The sequence below is a fragment of the Dermacentor albipictus genome, chromosome 2 (genome assembly GCF_038994185.2).
Source record: "Dermacentor albipictus isolate Rhodes 1998 colony chromosome 2, USDA_Dalb.pri_finalv2, whole genome shotgun sequence".
In the NCBI taxonomy this organism is placed as follows: Eukaryota; Metazoa; Arthropoda; class Arachnida; order Ixodida; family Ixodidae; genus Dermacentor; species Dermacentor albipictus.
In genome coordinates, this window is record NC_091822.1 from 161,888,611 (window position 1) to 161,910,665 (window position 22,055).

The 22,055-nt window shown below is 47.6% G+C and overlaps 1 protein-coding gene across 5 annotated transcripts in view; it reads right to left on the bottom strand.

Annotated features, from left to right (window-relative positions):
- Positions 1-5,161: 5,161 nt before the first annotated feature.
- The window catches only part of LOC139056210 (pneumococcal serine-rich repeat protein-like), a 70,642-nt gene continuing 53,748 nt past the window's right edge, over positions 5,162-22,055 (bottom strand). Inside the window, exons 17-22 of one of the 5 annotated variants that reach the window (XM_070534241.1) lie at positions 20,057-20,137; positions 19,212-19,295; positions 15,322-15,502; positions 10,483-10,650; positions 8,472-8,606; positions 5,162-5,795 (exon numbers count right to left, since the gene is read on the bottom strand). In XM_070534241.1, the coding sequence (XP_070390342.1) occupies positions 5,646-5,795; positions 8,472-8,606; positions 10,483-10,650; positions 15,322-15,502; positions 19,212-19,295; positions 20,057-20,137 (799 nt within the window). In that variant the 3' untranslated portion in view covers positions 5,162-5,645. The remainder of the gene's footprint in view (positions 5,796-8,471; positions 8,607-10,482; positions 10,651-15,321; positions 15,503-19,211; positions 19,296-20,056; positions 20,138-22,055) is intronic. The other 4 variants (XM_070534240.1, XM_070534238.1, XM_070534239.1 and 1 more) reach the window with 4 other exon arrangements.

Consider the following 22,055-nt stretch of genomic DNA (forward strand, 5'->3'; position numbering starts at 1 on the left):
TGCGCCAGGAAAGAGCACGCCTGTCCGAACGAGTATGTCGCTTTGAGATGGGAATATAATTTATCACGTCATGCAAGAAAATAATTAACGAAGAAAAGTGCCTAACGTGAGTGCTTGGCTGACCATAAGCCGTTGTTATCACCCCAGAACGAAACGCGAACAGGAAGGGAAAGAAAGTCCGAGCTAGCTAAGCCAGATTATCTCAAAGTGAAACGTATACGCGTAATCGAGACGTGGCTGGGCGATAAGGGCGTTAATTCTGGCACCCGTGCACTGAAACTGTGTGAACCACCTCGGTGTCGTACATGGATAACGGCTAATGAGGTACTTTCTGATGGTCACGTTTCAATTCCGCATGACTGTACGTTGCATAACTTCAGTTTGCGACAACGCGCTTATTTCCACTCATCGCACTAAACATAGTGGGGGCCTAATCTCTGTCCATCTGATATGTTGTTTAGCCCGCCCGGACTTCTTTCTTTCTTTCTTTCTTTCTTTCTTTCTTTCTTTCTTTCTTTCTTTCTTTCTTTCTTTCTTTCTTTCTTTCTTTCTTTCTGTAATTGCGCTGCGCGCAATCACGTTCCTATTGGACGAATTATCTGATGCAATGAAATACGATTTCCTTTTTTATGAAGATGCGGGTTCCTTAGTCGTGGATGAAATGTCCCTAAAGCAGGCTGCGTCACACGAAAGAGCGGCAGACAGGATTCGCGGACTAATTGAAATGGGAGGTCTGGAGACGGAACTCGGAATTGAAAGTGAACTGGCCGCACACTTTCTCGCTTTTGTGTTTGTCGGGCTGTCGACGCACTACACGTAAGACGGTCGTTACTTTTACTAGCACAGTTCCAAAGGCTTCTATTGCGATGGAAAGGTCGCCATGATATACGACATAACATTTCAACTTCTTTCAACAATATAAGTTTCGGAAAGAACTACCTGAACATTTGGCTTGCAATAGTGATTTAACGAAATATCCTGCGCCTTTATATTTTTCAGCCTCCCGGTCGGATATATTACTTCACGCAGTCTATAAAAGGGGATCAGTTGCACCGACTAGCACTCCAAGTCATGAGGTCCATTGAAGAAGCAGGTTTTCAAGTTCTCCGACGTGTAGCCGACAACCACGCATCTAACTGCAAGATGTTTGCCATATTCGGAAGTGGTCAAATAAGTCCAGTCGTGCGGTAAGTTGTCCGGTGTACTTGCTTGGAGTTCACGTCTCAGTACAACGTATGTCTGGGAGATCTGTAAATATATAAGTAAACGTGCACTGATACTCAGTTTGTATTATATAAAACATATTCAGACTACAGCAGTAGTTCATTTATATAGAGCCCACATGTACGATATGTTGTACGAGCGCAAGTATATAATTAAGGAATTAATGCTCTTGTCAATACTGCCTTTCTGAATATACGCGCAGCGCTGATCGCATGACTTTAGAAATAAACCAAGATCTACACGCCTGAGTTTCAGGCTGCGTGTACATTTGTATTAGTGAACTGAAAAATTTAACAGCTAGAGGGTGGGAGCATGAAAACCATTGAATATTAATTTGTAGAAGCATCACGTGATGAAAAGAGTTTCTCCTTAGATATTGCTAACTAAAGTACACGCATCATCGGCAAGGCTTTCAGATTCGTTTCTTAGAAGCAACATTACAAACAAAATTTATAACACTTGATTGACCGCTTCAAATAGATTTCAAGGGGTGTGGCGTGTCTGCATACCTCGGAATCTGTTTTTCTTTCGGAATCTATTTTAATTTTTCTTTCGTAGAAGCCGTATGGGTTTCCTTTGTAGCGTTTGCCACGAATGGGTGGATGTCTGAGTTTCCCTTAATTAATTCTCTCCACCTTGCGGGTTTCCGCAGAACTATTACGTCATAACTTTTCAATTCTTTTTAATCTTTCTAGGTTACAGCTGCGCTGCAGTAACTTCAGCAATATGGCAGAAGATTTGCGATTCCAGGATTCGAAGACAGTCTGCCAAGAATCCAATGCATGGAGACGGTATTCAAATGGTTCACTATACACAGCATCAGAAGTACCACATTTCACATTGTAAGCCGGGACCCAAACAGGATACCGCTCAGCTCTCCAGGTGATGATAGCTATCATTATATACCTCCACAGACTTTCTAGCTAAATGCTATTGCTTTTTTTTTTACAGTAACATGTCATTTCAGGCTGCTGTAGCTGGAAAAAGAATTTTCGCCCTTCTTCGCGTTGTGGAAGGCCGCAGCACCCCACAAGAGGGCATTCATATCTCTCGAAACACACGAAGCTTTGCAGGTCACCACGATGTCCACAGTCTGGTGCACACAATTCCGCCTCCGTTCCGGTTTCCTCGATGTGTTGACTTCAAAATTCTCCTGTGACCCTGGCGAGGCACTTTTTTCTATACCATTCGGCAACTGAATGGGTCGAACGACCTGACAGACGCCCGTGCGGCACTTTCATCTCTGCAAAAAGTTCTGGTGACGGGCATCTTTCACTCATCACCAAGCGGCGGCACAGGGAAGGCAATGGGTCCTCTTGGATCCCACCCCGCCCTTTCAACCTCGTGGCCCACAGAGGAAACGAATTCAACAGCCCTACAAGAGTCAAGAGCCGCTCAACAGCCATCAGCCGAGGCTTCATCAGCGATGCCTGCTCCTATACAATGAGACAAGCGATGAGGCCATATTTGGCGGCTCTACGGATTTACTGTGGTGGGTTTTTTGTCGTAAATTAATTTCAACGTAATCAGTTCAATTGGTCGCAATTGTGCGTGGTGCGGAGCTACTTGCCCTGTAGTGTGTGAATGGAGAAGAGCGTGTCAATTATTGCACGCTCGTATGTAAATGACAAGTACCAATAGACAGAGTGACCTATGTATCCAGAAATAAAAAGGAGGCCTTCGCCAGCCACGACTACGGTTCCCTAATGACTAACGACACATTCTAGCACGATGGCACAATCACAAGAAATACCCGCAGACACACCTCACAGGCGCTACTGCGCCTTTGACGTGTGCCTATGTGTCGTCGTTATGATTGTACCTTCGCGCTAGATTGTGTTGTTAAGCAAACACCAACTAGCCCAACAACTAGTCCTCCCCAATGACCTCCTATTCTGTTCCATCAAGATCTACGTCTTGCGATGCGGTCGATGTATACTGATGATAGCGATATGCCCTTGAACTATTCGGTCGTGCAAGAATTACACAAGCTTAAATTCACGAGCAATAATGCCGCGCGTAAATAATGTTACTGTAAAACGAGACACACACAAAAAAAACAGGGTGCAAGATACAGTTATAAAATCCATGGTGTGTTGCTTCGGCGTCACAGGTCGCATGACCGAACACCGTGTGCCCCGCACACGCACGCGCACACACACACGCACGCGCACACACACGCACACACACGCGCGCACACACACGTGCACACACACGCGCACACACGCGCGCACACGCACGCGCACACGCACACATGGTAGGTTTCTTTTCCATTACCGCCGCCCATGAGATTATTTCAGCCTCTCTGATTTTCCGCTTGACGTTCTTTGTTGCTGTGTTGCTCCTCCTACAGGCCGCATACTGGCTGGTAAGCTTCCTAGTTCTTTTGTTCATGTAAAAATAGCTCAACACTCTCCCAGCCCATTTTTTTGCCGCCATATCCCTCAGTCGTTCTTCATAATCAATATTACTGTGAGCTTACCTCACTTCAAAACTTTTCCAGCCCATATCACCCTGCACAGCTTCATTTGTAGTCTTCCCGGGAGCGCGAGGTTATTTAGCCGCGTTGAGCGCTCCTATAGGAAAAGCTAAGAATTAAAATGTACGACCAAATTACAGTAGCTCCATTTACGCGCATCATGCTGGAACGCGGCGCGGTTGATTCATCGCGCTCTGTGGTGATCGCTGGAAGTTTAGAGTGCGCGGGGGCCTGGTATGACGAGCCAGAATGCCGCAACGAGAAGGAATTCGGTAATGCAAGAGCAACCACGGGAACACTTAGCCGTGTCTTCTGCTCACGTGGCATACGGACCTTAGATAAAGCCAATCTGTACGGTATGGTATGAAGAACTTTATTTAGGTCCTGAGGGATCAGTCTGGGACTGATGCGGGCCACTCCCACGTCGGTACAGAGAGGCCGAGCCCCTCTGCTATCACACGGGCCCTCTGGACAGCCCTGAGTTGGTCCGCCAGCACTTCACTGTGCAGCATTCGCTGCCACCACTGTTCACCTCGAGAACCATCACCGGCCAACGCCAAGCAGCGCCGCAGCATGTGTTGTAAATCGAGCAAACCCCCACACTTACTACAATAGACTGAAACCCCGCAGTCCGGATTAATTTTATTCATGATGACAGGGTTAGGGTACGTCCGTGTCTGCAGAAGCCTTAATGTAACCGCCTGCGGCCTATTTAATTTATGATGTGGCAACGGGAATGCCCTGCGCCCTAAGTAATAGTGCTTGGTGATTTCGTTGTAGGTTAACAGTTGGTCCCTGTACTCAGTTTATGCGAGTTATTTTGGAGACTGAATGGGATGCGAGTCAAAATACTGTGGAATTTGAACATTGATCGTTTCGTGTTGGTTGTGAGAACGGCAGCTCGTTATTCGAAAAGTATCCTACATTCTGTTCGGCTCCGTCGTACGAGACGTTGTGCTTCTGCATATGTTTAAAAGCATTTTCGGCAGTGTCCGTGCAAAGTTTTACTTTATTGCTGCTTCGTCTACCAAAGTGTTTAATGCTTATATGTGGGGTTCTGCGCAAACATGGTGGAGAATGCTTGCAAAGCAGCTCACTTCGACGGCAATCACTAATGAGTGCGCTCTCTTCTAACGAAACATGCGTTTAGAAGTGGCTGATTGAGTTCTGTACTTTATAGATAAAAGGCTATAGTATGGACCGTAGTAAAGTGTACAAAAATCAGCCTTCAGAAACGCCGAAATCAACGAAAGCATATGGCAGAAACCTGATTAGCTTGCAGTAAGTTGTGTCCTGAACTACGTGCCTTTCTATACGTCCTCAACGACACAAATGCTTTTATCTGCTTTGGTCTCTGTAATCCAGTGCTTGAAATCAGCGACGCAAGAGACTCATAGTCATTTTATTTAGTGAAAGGATTTTCTTCAGTACTTAAAGACATAGCACATGATCATCACCAGTTACCAAAGAGCATAAAACCGCGCATTAGAACTTGCCGTGTGTAGCGAACAGGAGTATGCGGGAGCATGCTACGTTGCAAAACAAAGCACTCCGTCCCATGACGTCATCCACTCTCTGCAGGATATCACGTCTACTTGACGTGACATTCCAGTTCGCAACGCCCCCTCCATTATAACTTGAACGCTTGAGAGTAAATAAAGACAAATATAACATATCCCTACATCACCGCGTCAACCGTAGTAACGTCGAAGCGTAATTGTCGATCCGTGTTCGGTTTTCCTAGCACGGCCCTTTTAACCCCAGAAAACAACAACAAAAATGCAAGCATATATATCACTCATTTGATGGCATATGTAGCCGATCCCGCTTGACGCATCAGTTTCAAGATTTCAGCAGTGAAGTTCTTCTCTGAAGCCTGCCGCACAATAAAAACGAAATGGCGGGATGAACTAATCTGGCCTCTGGCGAGAGGAGTTGGTAATCATGCACCAAAGGCGAGATAGGTGTCGTTGCTGTAGATGGTTGCGTTCCTGTCCAACGGCTCCAAGGAAATCAGGTAGCCACCGAACGTATTAACAGAGAGTATGGACGTGACCACAATGACAGCCTTGACCACGACGCCAATGAGCGCCTGCAAAAAGGACAACAGACAGAGAGACGCCATTTCAAGGTGATAGTAGATAGTTCAAGTACCTCGCGTCAATATATATGCACTACTCAGAGATATAGAAAGTCGTTTCCCGTGTTTCGGAGGCACTTTTCGCTTGTTTAAAGGCGGTTTCTTCTCAGGTTACGGCACTGCCCTTGGATAAGGGTTTTTTGTAGAAGTTTCAACAATGAGTCGAAAAGGCTACAAACAGTAGCCTTTAAACGAAGGTCGGAAAATGTTGTTTGCTCGATGATGACTATGCTGAAATCGGTCAGTGTGAAAGTGTGAAAAGGCAGGGTGGAGAAAGACCAGAGTAGATGCCCTTGAGACGAAAAAAAAAAGAAAAGCAAGAAAGAAATGACACCTCACACAACGAGACAAAGCAAGCAGAGATTCAGCAAGGGCTAGGGTACGGGCGAGTCAGTGAGCACTGATGCCCTGAGTGCCGTGCATTTTTGCTATTCCATGACGCCGGCTCTCCGTGTCCTATCAGCACGACTGCAAGTCTACATGGCGCTGTCAGGCTGGCTGTATAGTTATCCTTTATAAACAATTTAGACTCTACGACGTAGCCAACGACGTATACGTCGGTGCCTACGACGTAGACTCGTATACGTATACGTAGCCTCTACGACCACACCCAACGACCTATGGTATACTACCATCAACTTAAAGAGCGCAATTGCTTCTCGAGGTGCATTAGACCTGTTTCATTGAAATTGATATCTTCTATGAAAAGTGGTAGCTACTTTCTCAATAACGGCTTCCGGCGTATATACCACGCACATTCTCGCGGCGGCAAAGACATGCACCTTTGGAAGGTTACTGATATATATGCACAGTGTGATCTCCAGGAATCCAGTGATCCGGCGACACGGCTATCTCCAACTGCCCCAACCCTGCTTCCACTAATCTTATCCTACGCACGCAAATTTTCTGAAGTCTTCTAACGCTTTAATCCGCGGCCGTCCTCGACGGCATTTCTCTTTCACTGGCTCCTATTCTGTTGCTGTAATACAGCACCGGTTACCCGCTCTACCCATTACATGACCTGTCCCGCTTAGTTCCTGCCTTTTAAACTCGACTGGAACATCAGGTGCACCAGCGTGCTTATCTAACTTAACCCGTCGCCTCCTTGTCCACTAACGTTACGCCTCTCATTTTTTTTTTGTTTCAGGGCTCGTCGCGCGATCCATAGCTCCACAAGCTTCTTGTCTCCAAGTTTCTGCCCCTTGTGTTCGCAATGATAGAATGAAATGATTATTTTCATTTCAAGCGTAACTGTAAGTTGCTGGTCACCACTTGGCAGTGACTACCATATCCGCTACACTTTCATCTTATTAAAATTTCTCACGATCATAGTCGTCTGTGACTAATTAGTCAAAAAATTTACCCTTTCACAGATTAATGAGCCGGACCAACGGTCACGAACTTGAAGGATGCGAAGTCGGACCAGCCGATTACGACATCTCGAGGAAAACAGCGCAGCAACAGGACCAACAAGACAACACAGGCGCTGACTAGAAGGAAGCATAGCGCAGAGCGACGGTTAGAAAAGAGCACGAGAAACAAGTCGTGTGAAACGACTCGGTGTAAAAGAAAAATATTGCGCAAGAGTGCGAAGTTGGGCTAGTCGGTTGAGCAACAGCACTGGATTTCTCGTCCTCTCTGCCAACTGCAGCTATGCATAACGCTTCTGGTTACCGCGTGTGTTTTGTATTTTTTGGGTCCTTTTGCTGGCGCTGTTTTATTTTTCACAGTACGGACTCTCTCTCTCTCTTTTTCCAGTAAACAGTGACGCGATGCGAAGCCGGGAGACAAACACACCTCGTAGTGAGATGACAGGCGACCTATGAATTTCAATGGCATACTCGGCTCTCTTCTATCAGTGCAAACATTTTTCTCCTACTCTAATTTCTCTACTATCCTCTTTCACTGTTCTTTCCTGCCTTACCCTTTGCTGGTCGCCATTCAGGTGTCAGCAGAACAAGCTATTCGCAGTTTGGCCTGCAGCAGTTTTCTTCTTTCCACTTTAAACTTCAATCGAATGAACAACCACTTCTTGCTTCTCTTGCCAGAATCATGAACATTAGCTTAATCTGCTAAATGGTTTACTGCAAATCGTTTGCAGTCAGGCGACAATTCTAAATGGGTTTCGCATCACAACTTCGAAACCACACTTACTAGTTTGACACACGAGTGTAGCCCATATGCCGTATAGAAACAGTCTATACGCATGTCGATCACGCTTGTTTTCATTCACCAGTGAGTTTTCGCCTGTTTGGAATGTCCGGCCGACATGAGCGACATCTACGAGATTTATATCAAGCAAAAGGTTAGGCGTGCAGACCCGGACACAAGAAGAACAAAGTGGAAAACACATACGCCGACTATCAACTGAAGGGTCACACCCTGGCGGAAACGAAGGTAGACACGATACGTATCTTCGCATGCTCAGAAATGTCATCGCCAGCCGTGAAACCAGAGTCCTTATATGCTTTGAAGCATTGAAGTACTCTGGTGAAACTTACTTATCTGCAAATACTCGGGAGAGGCAACACTAACCGGCAGAAAAAAAATTTTTTCTACCCTGAGCCCCTACCAACTGGTTCAACATTTTGTCATCCTAAACTACGAGATGTCGCGTTAAAACCGCACCAGTTGGGTCATGGGCACGTCGATGACTTCGTGCGCCACGATGAGCGACAGCCGAATGGGTAGGATCATGTTGGACGACGCGCTCATGGCGACGGGGACCGCGTACAGCACTGGAGACACCCTGGTTTCTCTGGCCTGCGTTTAAAAACGAACGCAACCTTCACGACGGACATTTAATTAAAAAAAAGAGTTCGTGTAGCTCCTGCAAGAGACCTGACGGCGTACAATAGTTCCTTAAGCGTTAAAAATTGCAAAGAGCATTTCGCCGCTCTTAAAGCCTGACCATCACTCTATACACTGCAGCGCAATGATGTTTAGTAGGCCCATGCCATGACATAGGATTGGGTAGTGGACTGACATTATTCGAATATATGTGAGGGTGTTATAGGCCGGTTGCACACAATTGCCTTCTTAAACAATATGACACTATTTAGCGCTATAATAGTATTTATTTAGCATAACGTGGAGTTCACACTGTTCGTACATCCAGACAAGTCAGAGAATGTATTTCGAGCGCAAAGTTATACGATCGAAATTTCGAACTGGAAATGTGTGGTGTACAGAACCTCAGAGTGGTCATTGCGCCTATAGTTTAAGCTTAACCATATAGACGGTATTTTGAATTGCACAAGCTGAACTTTACTATACCTTTCTCCAAGAAAAATCAATCAATCAATCAATCAATCAATCAATCAATCAATCAATCAATCCATTAATCAATCAATCAATCAATTCTTAAATCAATCAATCCTTAAATCTGGCTAGGCACGTGAGTCGGCCAATCAGTTTCCTATACTGGCCCATATAAGCGCTATATGCACTAACCCAAATTCCTATTGGGTGTCATGTAGGATAACCATACGATCAATATGGTGCTGCTTGCTTAATATAAACGGACCTGAGAAGACCCTTGCAGGCGCTGAGCGCCTGCTACTGCGCATCTGAGCTTTCTTTCCTTTCGCCTTTTCCTTCTTCGTTTCAATCCCTCATCCCGAATATCCCTTCAGTATAACCAACCGAGCGTTTGACTGGATGACGTATTCGCCTTTCCTTGTTGTCTGTCCGTCTATAGGCTCTTTAAAAAATGGCTGTGGCTTAGGTAAGGTTAAGCCCAGGATGCGAAGCATACTAGCCTTTATTTTAGTTGTTGAACCACTGTTTAGCCTGGTGAACTGCTGTTGCTTGGCTATATTTGGTTCGGCTAGACGAAGAAACAACTCATGCATTACTGCTTCGCCTTCAAGAGTGGAACGCGACAGCGTTCCCGTCGACCCGCCAAGGGGTGTAAGACAATGGGCTACAGGGCAGCGACTACGCGCCCCGCATTCGACGCGGTGAGCGTCGAGCAAAGCAGCGTTCGGCGCGGCAACGAAATGTGCGCCTGAGCAAGAGACGCACGCCTTAGAAACAGCTCGTTTCTAAGGCAACACCGCATTCACTAGAGGCGCTTTTGTACCGCTTTGAAGCATCGTACTCGTGGCTCAGTGGTAGCGTCTCCGTCCCACACTCCGGAGACCCTGGTTCGATTCCCACCCAGCCCGTCTTGCAAGAGTTGAGCCAAAGCCAGTTCTCCTCTGTCGTGACGTCATGGTGTCACGTGGTTTCAAGGCGACACCGCCGCGCCTGAGGAGCTGGGTTGAGCTCTCGTAATATGCTTCGCATAAAACTAGGCCACCACGACACCAATTTCGGTGTGCCGACTGTAGGCGACAGCGTTTTTTCCTTCGTGTCGGCGTCTCTGTCACAGTGTACCGACGGCGACAATCTGCCCACGGTCGGCGGAGAGTTCGGCGTCGGTACAGTGTGGCGGAGGCACCGACGCGAAGGAAAAAAAAAAGAAACGCTGTCACCGACAGTGGGCAGACCGAAAATCGGTGTCGCGTTGGCCTAGTTGTGAAAGAGCCTTGCGGCGTTACTAATTGTCTGGCGTATGGCACACGTCGTCCTTTACGTGATCCTTCGATAAAACGACGACGCAAAGAGTAACCGAAGGAAGTCGGTCACCGCGTACAATGTCCAGGACGATGGGCATGAGGACGGGGCCGAGAGACTGGTTGTCGTCCATCTCGGCCAGTACGCTGCCCACGGCGCCGAACAGCACCTGGTTGGTCAGCCGGGAGTTGGACGCCCAGAACTCCGTGCCGACCGTCGCGAAGCCGGTCTCCAACAGGTTGTTGCGCTGCGGCCACAAGACACGCTCTAGCCAGTCCACTGAGCAATTAACACTGTACTCCTGCTATAGTGCTGTGCCTGTACCGGATAGAACGATTAAGATGCAGTCACAAAAGATAGCATCGCGTCGAGTGAGCACAGCTACCGCTGGTCGACTGTACAGAGCTTAACTTTATGCCGCAAATGTCGGTCTCGTTGTGTACTACCATCGTGTGATAATGGCCAGCCACTTGACATGTATCCTCTGGCTGAGTGAAAGGTGGACGAGCGAAATGATGGCGCTAGGACACAGAGGCTTCCATCTAGCGCTTTATTTTGGACGAGCCATGTGGTGCCAGCCTTAGCAGCCCCTTTGTTTTGCGTTTTTCGAAGTAGGCGGGATCCCGATCAAACGTGGCCCAGTTAAGCCTCTGCCCTTGTTTTGACGTCATGTCAGTTGCCTCATCTCCGGCTGGCCTGCATACATGCTCTCTCTCTCCCTCTTTCCTACATGATGTGTACTTGCCGAGTGCATTAGAAGTCACCAGTCGAAAGTATAGCATCCGTTATTCTCTCTTAAATCATACACGTGTTTGTTTTTTTCGATATGCAATGTTTGACATTTTACAAACTTCAAGGTGCACTTAAGCACGCAGAACATGAAACTCCTTAGGACTATGGCGGTCAGAGAACATACTTTATAGTATGTAGGAATTGGTTGTTTATTTAAATAAATAAGTTTATAAATGACATAATAAATGCAGGAAAATGAAGATAATATGGCCGTCTGCAGGGGGGCGGCGATGTGGTATGGGAGTTAGAAGGACAATGAGAGAGCGTCGACTGGCGTCTTAGCCGAGTATCAGCGTGAAGAAGAAATTAAGCGCAGTGTATAGACGAGAAAACCATGGCCAGGCGGCGCTACTGCGCCTCCTGACAGCGCCCCCAATGTGGAAGCGTCAAGCCGCGCGGTGGCGCCGTGGCGCAGTGTCCGCTTTGTTTACATTGTGTTGTCCGCGCTTTTCTTCGCTGCTCGTGCTCACGGCGCTTCGTTTTCGACGGCGGCAGATCGCCTGCTTGCGCAACAGCGATGCAAAGATTGCCGATCGGTTTCAAGAAGGCTGCCGACGCCGACAGCTTTTTTTCGTGGCGGCAACCTCACGATAGGGGAGCGTCTGCTTCTGAACGTGTACGGCGTTGAACAAATTGTGGACGGTAATGTGATAGTGAAAGCCAAGTGCGTGTCACAGGTGTCCGACAAGATCGTAGACGACGTCGAGTCAGAGGTACGCACCATGTTCAGAAATTTAGCCACTTTTATTTCAATTACAACATAAGTCACACTGGCAGCAGGAACTTCTGTTGTCATACTACTCGATGACTGCAGATCCATTGGGCTGCTTCTTGACGGTTCCGTAACTTCACCAAGGCTTGTTCTGGAGTCTGTTTCACACGTGTCTTGCCGCTGCTCAAGAGCTGCGTCGCTGCAGTAGGTGGTGCAGTAGTAGTCCCGGTGGTGCTGACTGCTGAGAAGACTGTTGTGATTGCCATTGGTCTGTTTGGCGCCGCTTCCATCTGCATCGCATATTAAAGAAACAGTATGTGTGCCTATTTGTTGTGGGGATTAAATTACTCCCAATAATATGTTTGCAAAGGTAACGTTCCTGTGATTGTGTGCATATATTATTCTACAAGAGTGGTACAACTACAAGTTATGATACTTGCACACTTAGATACTTAGAAAGCATGGGCAAACAGCAAACATAACGCGCACGTCTCGAGCGGCTGCTTCCCGACGCACGCGACGACCGCGGCTTGCATAAAATACGGTCTGCTACCACACATAAGTAGCGCGCGGCCCCTTTCGTTACCTGCACAACTAGTAATTTAAGTTGCAGCGTTTGGAAAAAGGAAATAATTCTCTTGAGCTCGTCCATGCCGATCGCGAGGGAAGGCACAGTGGAATCAAATAAATTCGGGGGTTCTAAGTGCCAGAACCATGCCAAAACCACGAAATCATTATGAGGCCCGCTGTAATGGGGAGTCTTAGGAATAATTTTAAGCTCTGGGGGTTCTTTAACGTGCACAAAAATCAAAGCACACGGCACCAAGGGTGTTCTTGCATTTTGCCCCTATCGAAATGCGGCCGCCGTGGCTGGGAATCGAGCACGCGTCGTAGAGCTTAGCGGCGCAACACGTCTGCATTTACCGCTAACAAACGGCGGATGCCACCACAATTCAGCAACGCGACACGACGAAACAAACGGCCGTGCACTAAAAACAGGCATATGACTATTCCGCTTTCAAGATATTACACGCGAATGCGAAAGTATGAGACTTACTTGACTCGGCGCACTGCAGTTATCCATGCTTGTCGTCTGTCCTTCTCGTACCACTTCCCAGGAAATCTGTAGAACTTCACGGGCGGCGTACGACCTTTCGTGTTTTCGAGGGTGCTGTGGCAATCAACAACACATCAGTATTGCGTGCCACCTTTCCTGGCTGATGAGGTCGCACTCGGCATCGCAAAAACCACGCGCACGAGCGCTCCCGCCGTACAGAACACAGGCGCGTGCTAGCGCAGCGACGACCCTCCAAACTTCCATCGGTCCGCTAGGGGAGCATTCGGCGCTTGTGCCGCGCGGGCAAACTTTAGGTTGCCTCGTCTATACAGCGTGTCGGAGACACCGCAGTCTCCACAGGGCGCTCCCCGTTCAGCCGCGACGGCATTCTATAAGACTGGATCGGCAGAGTGACGCCAGACGTCGTAGCCTTTTCGCCAGCGCAGGGTTTGTCGTGCCGAAAATTTCTTTGCACCCCCGGCGGGGCTGACGTCCCGCCATCGGCGTTCTGCCAACACCTCCCGAAAAATTGGTCCGCCCGTTTGATTTCCGCACCAACGTTTCGCCGGCTACAAGGGGGTAGGCCCGGGAGTGATATCCTGGACCACAAGGTATAGGAAACTCTTGCGCAAACTGCGGCATCGGGTTCTCAACGGAAATCTTCCACCTGCTGCTGATGCCTAGACTTGACGATATGGCATAGAAGTGCGAGCGGGCAGCAGCAGTTAAAAGGCAAGGTCTTGCAAACGGAAAGCCCGCACGCGTAAACGCTGGGCCCGGGGGGGGAGGGGGGGGGGCACCCCGCCCACGCAACCACTTCACACACACATTCATAAAGCGCCGCCAAACCAATGTTGAGACTTGACAGCTTTTCGCCGGCCAAGATTTTGCTGCCTTTTCCCCTCCTTTTGGATGGAGGTATATAGTTATCGGCGTCTCCCAGGTTGTGAAGGCCGGTTTCCTCATCAATTCGGTGCCCGCGCGATTAACTCGAAATGCATTCAGTTGTCAGCGTCTATTCAACGGCCACGCGCATCGTTGTTGCTTCGTTTGTTCAACCTTCTTCGTTTAAACTGATCCAGGGAACAGGAAAGGGATTCAGTTCGTGGTCAGCTGGCCTGTTACACCTTATTACATTCCTCTTTTGTGGGTTTACGTGTACTTATGGCGAATGGTGGGCGTTATTCACATTTGTACGAGCAAAGGTACCCCCTCCCCCTCATTTGGATAGAAAAGTTACGTTAGCTTGGGGGGGGCACCTTCCCCCCCCCCCCAAAAAAAAGAAAATCCTGGGTACGTGCCTGCTAAGAATGCAGTGGGAAAAATACTAGCTGTCCAGGTAAGAGGTAGCTTGCATACAGGTTCGCCAGCACATTACGTCTGCTAGTTTTCGTGAAGGCCAAAGCGAATTTCTTTCCACGTCGGCTCCCATCGGGAACTGCTTCGGAGTGCCCAGGCACAGAGAGCAGGTACAGGGCGGTTTTATAGGCGGAGCTTGCAATGAATTATCGGGCTACCACGGTGTACAACAGCTAAAACGCTGCAAGTGAGAAGTACAGCTAAAGGAGAACAGAATCGAGGGCGTAAATTCTGACGAATTTCGTTAACGCTTTAAACACCCCCCCCCCCCCCCGTTCCCCAGAACACGAGCCATACTCGATCGTGCTGCCAATTGGGGTCCATATTGCCAAGGACGCCATGTCCCACGCATGCAGGCCACTCTTTTCGTTGCTTTAGTCTCCGTGAATGCGTCAAGCGCATCATATCATACGAATAGCCTATGCTGGCGAGTTTGGGCACCCGTGCACATTATTTTGCAATTTACATTTGTTTATCGTGTTATGTGTTGAGAGCGTACTACTGAAGAAACTTATATATTGCGAGATAAGCTGCCGTTATTTAAACACGATACGCTATTCAGTGTTTTCATTGAGTACCATAATTCGTGAGCTATGCGCATAATAATGTTTTCTTTGTACAGTGTATATGAACTCTCATTAACGAGGGTGCCTATGGGTCACTTCTTCTGGTTCAGTATGTTTTCTCGTCTTTACAATTTTTTTTTGTAGACTTATTTTGTGTGTTTACATGTGCGCGCGTATTTCTCGACTGTATATATCTGTAAACGGCTTTAACGTTGCCTGCATTCCATTCGTTGTGAAGTTGATAAACAACAATAACAAAGAATAGAGCACATATTTGTTATTTTTTTGTATGAGAATGTTGAGTGTGAAACCTCTAGGAAACAAAAGAAAGATATTCAAATTTCTCGTAGTTCTCCCGGAAACCTTTAGGGAGTGAAACTGTCTCACAGCAATCATACGTTGGACGGTTTATTTCTATCACGAGGAGCACACCTCGACGATGCGGGCGATGAGCTGGACGGCGCTCTGGACGATGACCACGGGCCAGGGTAAGTCACGTGCCACTCCACTCCAACAGACCATGCGGTGCTGCGGGTTCCAGTAATCACTCGCCGACCAAGGCATCGCGCTGGTTATCATCAGAGCACTGCCTCCGAACACCACCAGGTTGTCCCTGAGCAGTCAAGATGAAGCACTCCTTTCTTTAACCGGTGACCGTAAATGAGGTTTCAAGCCGTCCAAACACACATACACACACAAAATTGTCATTTTGTTTTAGCAGGACGCGATCTTATTTGTATTCAAACGTACGCTAAGAAAAATATTAAGTCGAGCTATAAGTCGATAAATCATTCGCCTAGACGTCTATCATCGTTTTTAGGTGTGCCAATATACCACTTATTAGCGTACGAAACTGCCGCCGAAGGACCCGTTAATGCTCCTCAATTTGAAATACCCGTGCCCGGACGGACGAGTCGGGGGAATCGCCACGTTACTTATGCCGGTGTTTGCGACTCAGCCGGTGCTGACGTCACATCAGGGGTGCCATAGCCCACAACAGGTGGCGCCACTGCGAGTTTTCATTTTCGTCATTTTTCTCGCTTACAAAAACACTGTTCGCGGTATGCAAATGACGAATTTCCCACTATACGGAAGTCTAATCTTTCCATCTAGCTCGACCCAATCGTTTCCTTTAGCGTCCATTTAGGCGCCGTATCTTACAAAACGTCTCTCCGCTCGACACTTCGCCTCAGCACTATGGATGAATGAAGAACTTGACTGCCAAACAGGATTAAGTGAGCTACACTCTAAGAACAAATTACACCCTTTGGAGTGCGCCTTCTGCCGCACAACGATAATCGTCATCTGCCTTGATGCGTTTCCTTTCTTTCACGCTGCGAGCCCGGTACTTTCCAGTAACGAACGGCATGCGCGTTATCAGCATGATAGCATTTCCTATCGGCAATGCTATCATGCTGATAACGCACGTGCCGTTCGTCATTGGAAAGTACCGGGCTCGCAGCATTAAAGAAAGGAAACGCATCAAGGCAGATGACGATTATCGTTGTGTGGCAGAAGGGGCACTCCAAAGGGTGTAAACTGTTCTTAGAGTGTACACTCTTTAACAAAATTGAACCCTTTGGGTCGTATCTTGCCACACAAAGATAATCGTCATCTGTCTTGCCCGCATTTCCTTTCTTTAGCGCTACGTGCCCGGGTCCAAATCACGAACGGCATGCGCGTTATCAGCGTTACAGGGCATTCTCGATAGGAAAGAAGTGGCCGCGGCGTTTTCAAGAAAGGAAACGCAAGCAAGGCAGATGACGATTATCTTTGTGCACTCTAATGCTATCTTCGGCTGGTCGTTTCTGAGCACTCTGGAGCGCTCTCACGAGCGGCGTTGTCTTCGACTGGTTGAAAGAGGGTGCGCGCCCTGCGTTCAGCTGGTTCTCGATTGCTCTCCTCTATCTTGGAGCGCTCTGAGGCGCTCCGAGCCCTGTCGTCGGAGCAGTCATCGAGATTGAAACGTCATCGCAGCGCCGCGTCGCTGCTGTTGGCGACGGCCCACCGTAACCTTGGCAACCTAGGCCACTGCATGCTGGCGTCTCGACGAACGTTCGTCCCGCCAGCACGTTCGCCGGTTTTTCCGGCAGCGCTGGGAGCTGTGGATAGGTGAAACATCGGACGTTGGCAGTAGTCACGTGGCTTCGCATCAGCAATTTCATCCTCCGAGAGCGAGTCGCACGTTCGGCTTGCGCGCTTGTCCCCTACCTTTGCGCTCGGGAAACGACCGATCTACCCGACTCTGCTTCGAGGCATACAGGCGACCAGTCGAAGATACCATAAAAAAGTTTACACCCTCTGAGGTCTATATCTGCCACACAACGATAATCGTCAGCTGCCTTGCTTGTGTTTCCTTTCTTGAAAACGCCGCGGCCACTACTTTCCTGTCGGCAATGCTATGTCATGCTGATAACTCGCACGCCGTTCGTTACTGGGAAGTACCGGGCTCGCAGCGTCAAAGAAAGGAAATACGGTCAAGACAGATGACGATTATTGTTGTGGGACAAGATACGCCCCAAGGGGTGTAAATATTACTAAGAGTGTACACCCTTGGAAAAAGTTACACCCAAATATACACCACAAAGGGTGCAACCGTTTTAAGAGTGTAGAGTGTGTGGCAAATATACACCGCAAAAGGTGTGCGTACATTTATCTAAGAGTGTCTCTCTAAGAGTGTCTAAGAGTATCCGTCCGTCCGGTCTGTCTGTCCTTGGATCGTATACAAGCTCACGGCGTCTTCCACAACGTGGTGACGGGGGCCACGCGCACACTTTATTGCGATAGAAATAATATACGGTCGCTCGAGGCGCGTTTGCGCCGTCGCTGTTACCGTGCTGACATGGTATTGGCCCGAGCATAGAAGGCCATATAATGTCTAGAAAGCCACGGGGGGCCGTGGGCCCCAGGTGCAGGGGGCCAGTAGGGGGGAAGGGGGTGTCATATACGTTTGAAGACACACGGAAATTGTTGATATCCTCGCGTTTCTCGACTACACCCGGGGGGGTGACAGGTGCCAGACGACCTAGCTACGCCATTGCGTGCAGTCCAAAAATGAATTACTTTAAAGTAACGGAGCAAATATACTGGCCTATTCACCAGCAGGCCGAAGCACTGACGGCGATGGCAAAGTACGCGGGGGGCGCCAGAATTTCTGGCACATGCTCAAAACCGCCAGCACACCATGTAGGACCCGTAATGGCGTCGCGTGAGTGTCACTGCGTTGCCCGTAAAGAACGTCGTCAATGAAATTACGTCACTTTCGAAGCGCGAACGTTAATATTCCTTTTCTTGCACTTTTTTACTAGGCTGGGAAGACTTTAAAAAAAAGACGCGCGTTGTGAATGAAAGATTTTTGGACCCGTACTTGGCACTGCGATTCTAAAAAAATTCTGAGGAATAATTCAGTAAAGAGCGCAGGTTTGGTTTGGGCAACTTTGGCGGTTGAATAGTATAGCATCAACCTTGCAATACGGCACTGGTAAAAACAATGTATACAATGCATGACTACAACGTTTTTTGTTATGATGTATAAACATACACATAAATATATACGGCGATAATTCGCCTGGAGTGTTCGTGTAATCGCATTGTCATAAAAGACTAAGGGCGCTAGGTGAAAGTAAGATGCTGTCGGATTTTTTTTTTTTATTTCATAAAGTAACATTGTTACCCTCCCCCCTCATTTGAATCCTCCTAGCTCATCTTGCTAATCTCGCACTAACTTTTACATATTGGCATCCCCGTGACGGATTTTATTTCCCGATATGTTTCTCGTATCTCTGTTAGTTGCGTTGTCCACTTGCAGCACGAGTGGACTACACTTTAATGATATGCCTAGCCGAATTTAGAAAAGGAACTTCGACGGGGCGGGCAAACGGAAGTCGCAGATTAAGCGCTGTCACACTTCTGAGCTGCTCCTCAACTATAATCGTGTATACCATCCAGTACAAGTCCACACTATTTCTATCAGTACATCGTTCACCCGTTTCCGTGGATTGAAAACCACACCGGACAATACAATCTGCATTGTCGAACGTTTCTGTATATACTACACAACCAAAGACAGTCAAAAATAGAACGTCCCCTCTTTTCGTTTTCTCAGATAAAATGTTCCACCGCAGTGTTCATGACGTGTACTCGAATGCGCTGTGGTCGAAGGGCATTTTTTAAACTACTCTGTGCGCTCGAACATTTCGAAGAGCGTTGTTTAAACGTAGTGTCTTTCTTAGACGTTCCGCGTCGTCGTGCCGAAGAGTAGTAGTCAGACCCGTTGTCCCGTTTGTGAACTTAATAAGCCTTAAAGAAAGATCGCTACTCACTTTACGCTGTAGTGGAATACCGGCGCCATGAGCATGAGCAGGGCGTAAACGGCGAGCCCGCAGACCAGAAGGAAATCAATTCCGCTAAAAGAACGGGGGAAAAAAAGGGGTGAAAAATTCAACGGGCACTCAGTTATACCTACGTGGATGAATGCGAAAGCATTGCACCAAAGGTGCAATGAACCACGGGCCTCATATTCGCTTCTACGAACCACGGGCCTCATATTCGCAAAGCTTTATGTGGTCGTAAGGGCCGTTGGTCATCGCGGGAAATTTTACGCACTTGAAAGTTCACAGGTTGACGCGTATGCTAAATGGCAAACCTAAGTCAGCGTACACTGCCAGATACGTTCTTTAAATAACCGTAGTTTTTATTTGTTTGCAAGAAAGATGAACGATTCTTAGTAAAGAAAACGAACGCCACGCATTCTTTTCTCGAATTTCACGCCTATACCTAAGCGGCACCACGTCGGAGCAACGTCGTGGATTTAGAAGAAATGTCTCTCATCTGGGTCGTTTTCGTGTAGGAAAAGATCTCTAAACTTGCTCGGTCAATTTTTTTGTTATCTTCAATGCTCATGTATGTTCCGTTGTCACCGATAAACAAGTAATTAGACCAGTAGCTAGCTGTCAAAATTGTTGAGGTCATGGCCAGCTGCTGTGGGAACTTGACATCAGCATCGTCATCCGCGCTTTCTTTTTCTGTCTACTCTCGCTTAACAAGCCGCTAAGTAGGAGTGGTCGTTTAGCTATAGCAGAAGTGCGCTAAACTAATGCAACTTAGAAACACTGCTCGGCACCAGAGGCTTTCACCGATCTTGTTGGCCGAGATTTCGTACACGCACCTTACGGGTCCTAGCTTCCTCAACTTCTTGGCCGCCGCAGTGCAGATGCTGCGGTGATCCTCCGCACTCTGCATGACGTCGCTGTAGAATGATAGAGCAGCGTGTTACACTAAGCTTTACCAGAGTACGTTCACTGCACTAATGGTAGTGTCAAGAATATAGGTGTTGCGTCAGAAATAGGAGTAAACTGAGAAAAAAAAATAAGCTCGTTGTGTAAAGCCACAATGTTGCGTCGAGCCATGTACTTCCAGCAGCTATCATTCTGTCGTCTGTCTATGCTGTCGTCTGTCGATGTCAATCGGTAGGCCTAACACCAGCCATTAGGCCGATATACAGGGGTTTACGTGAACCTGACGAAAAACGAGTCAAGTTCTGCTTGTCGCGGGAACAAAATGTGCTTGTCGCGTTGCTTGCTGGCCGATAGGGCCGAGCGAAACCGACTGCACTGGTTAGGTTGACCCAGCCCGACCCATATGAAGACCATATGCATAAGCGGGGACGGGTCGGGTCCGGGGGTTCGCGCACCCATGTGCAATTAAACAGACGCGTTGTTTTACTTCTTGCCTGTTGCACTGTTGGATTGCGCACTTTTGTTCATAATCATTATACTTCTTTTCAGTTACTGTGATGATAGTACATTCATGTGTATTTCAATATGGAAATATTCTTGCTAACTTTTTGTGTAATCTTCAACTACCCGATGTTTCAGTAATTACTTCTAATATGTTGATTGTATTTTCACGCTGTTCTTACCCTCGTTGCTAATCCTATATTACATATTTTGTACATGTTGTAACAGGAGGTCCCCCTGACAGTTTTTACTTTGGGACCTCCTTCTGTATTACATTTTCTTTGTAATTGTATTGTCTAATAATAATAAAATTCACTGATTGATTGATTGATTGATTGATTGATTGATTGATTGATTGATTGATTGATTGATTGATTGATTGATTGATTGATTGATTGATTGATTGATTGGCGCAGGCTGTCCCAACATTCACGACTCGTCAGGTACGACGACTTCGCGTAAGACAGAAGTTCTTGTCTGAGATATACTTCTGTCTCGACCTGTTCCTGTCGTTTTCATGTAAACGAGGGTAGCGATAGAGAGTTTTGTACAGAAATTACTCGATGGAACCCTAGCGCTTGTACCCGCGGTAGCTTCGAGCATATGGCGGTTCAGCCATCGTGGTAATAATGGTGGTTAGTAGAATAAAACTTGCATAAACTTCGTCCTTCTACGTAGCTTGAAACGGCATCGTGACTTCGCCAGCTGGTCGTTTGCATTCAGCAACATACTGCGTCATAAATGTCCCAATTTGCAACAATTACGCATATACGCAGAGGCTAATTGCTTTACTGCGTCTAAAAGAAAGTATCAGTATTCCTGAATTCAGACTAACTGCAATAAGTAACGTCGCGGGTACGCTTGAAGCCACAAGCGCGTACAACAGAAACATATATGTGATAACCATCATTTCCGTGTTATAATTGAACGATAGCCGCGCCAGCGCTTCCTGCTTAATTATTTAGATTATGCTCAGCGGTTCGGCCAACGTCAGTCACCTAGATGGCAGCCCACGTACACAACGATGATGGCACGTTCGGGTTTACGTTATACATATTGCGGGCTACTCGCACGAAACAGTTTGTTCATGGGTAATAATTTACTCAGCAATAAAAAGGTACATTAGGATCTTAAGCAAGTGCCACGCTGCGTCCAGGAACGCTCGAGGCATGCGGATATCGGGTCAACGTACTTACACGGGGCACTCAAGCAACCTTGCTCATTACGTCCGGCTCGCTCAATTGCATGGAGACAAAACGAAACCAGCAGCCCGTATCCAGAGGATAACAGAGAATTCTAGCCGCGCCACATGGCTGTTTCCTTACGCAAGCGCGCCGCGCCAGCTCGCAGTGTGTCAAAACGGATGCCGCTGTAGTCATAGAACGGTGCCCCTTTGTTTGATTGCATGCCGCGAGCGCGATACCATAG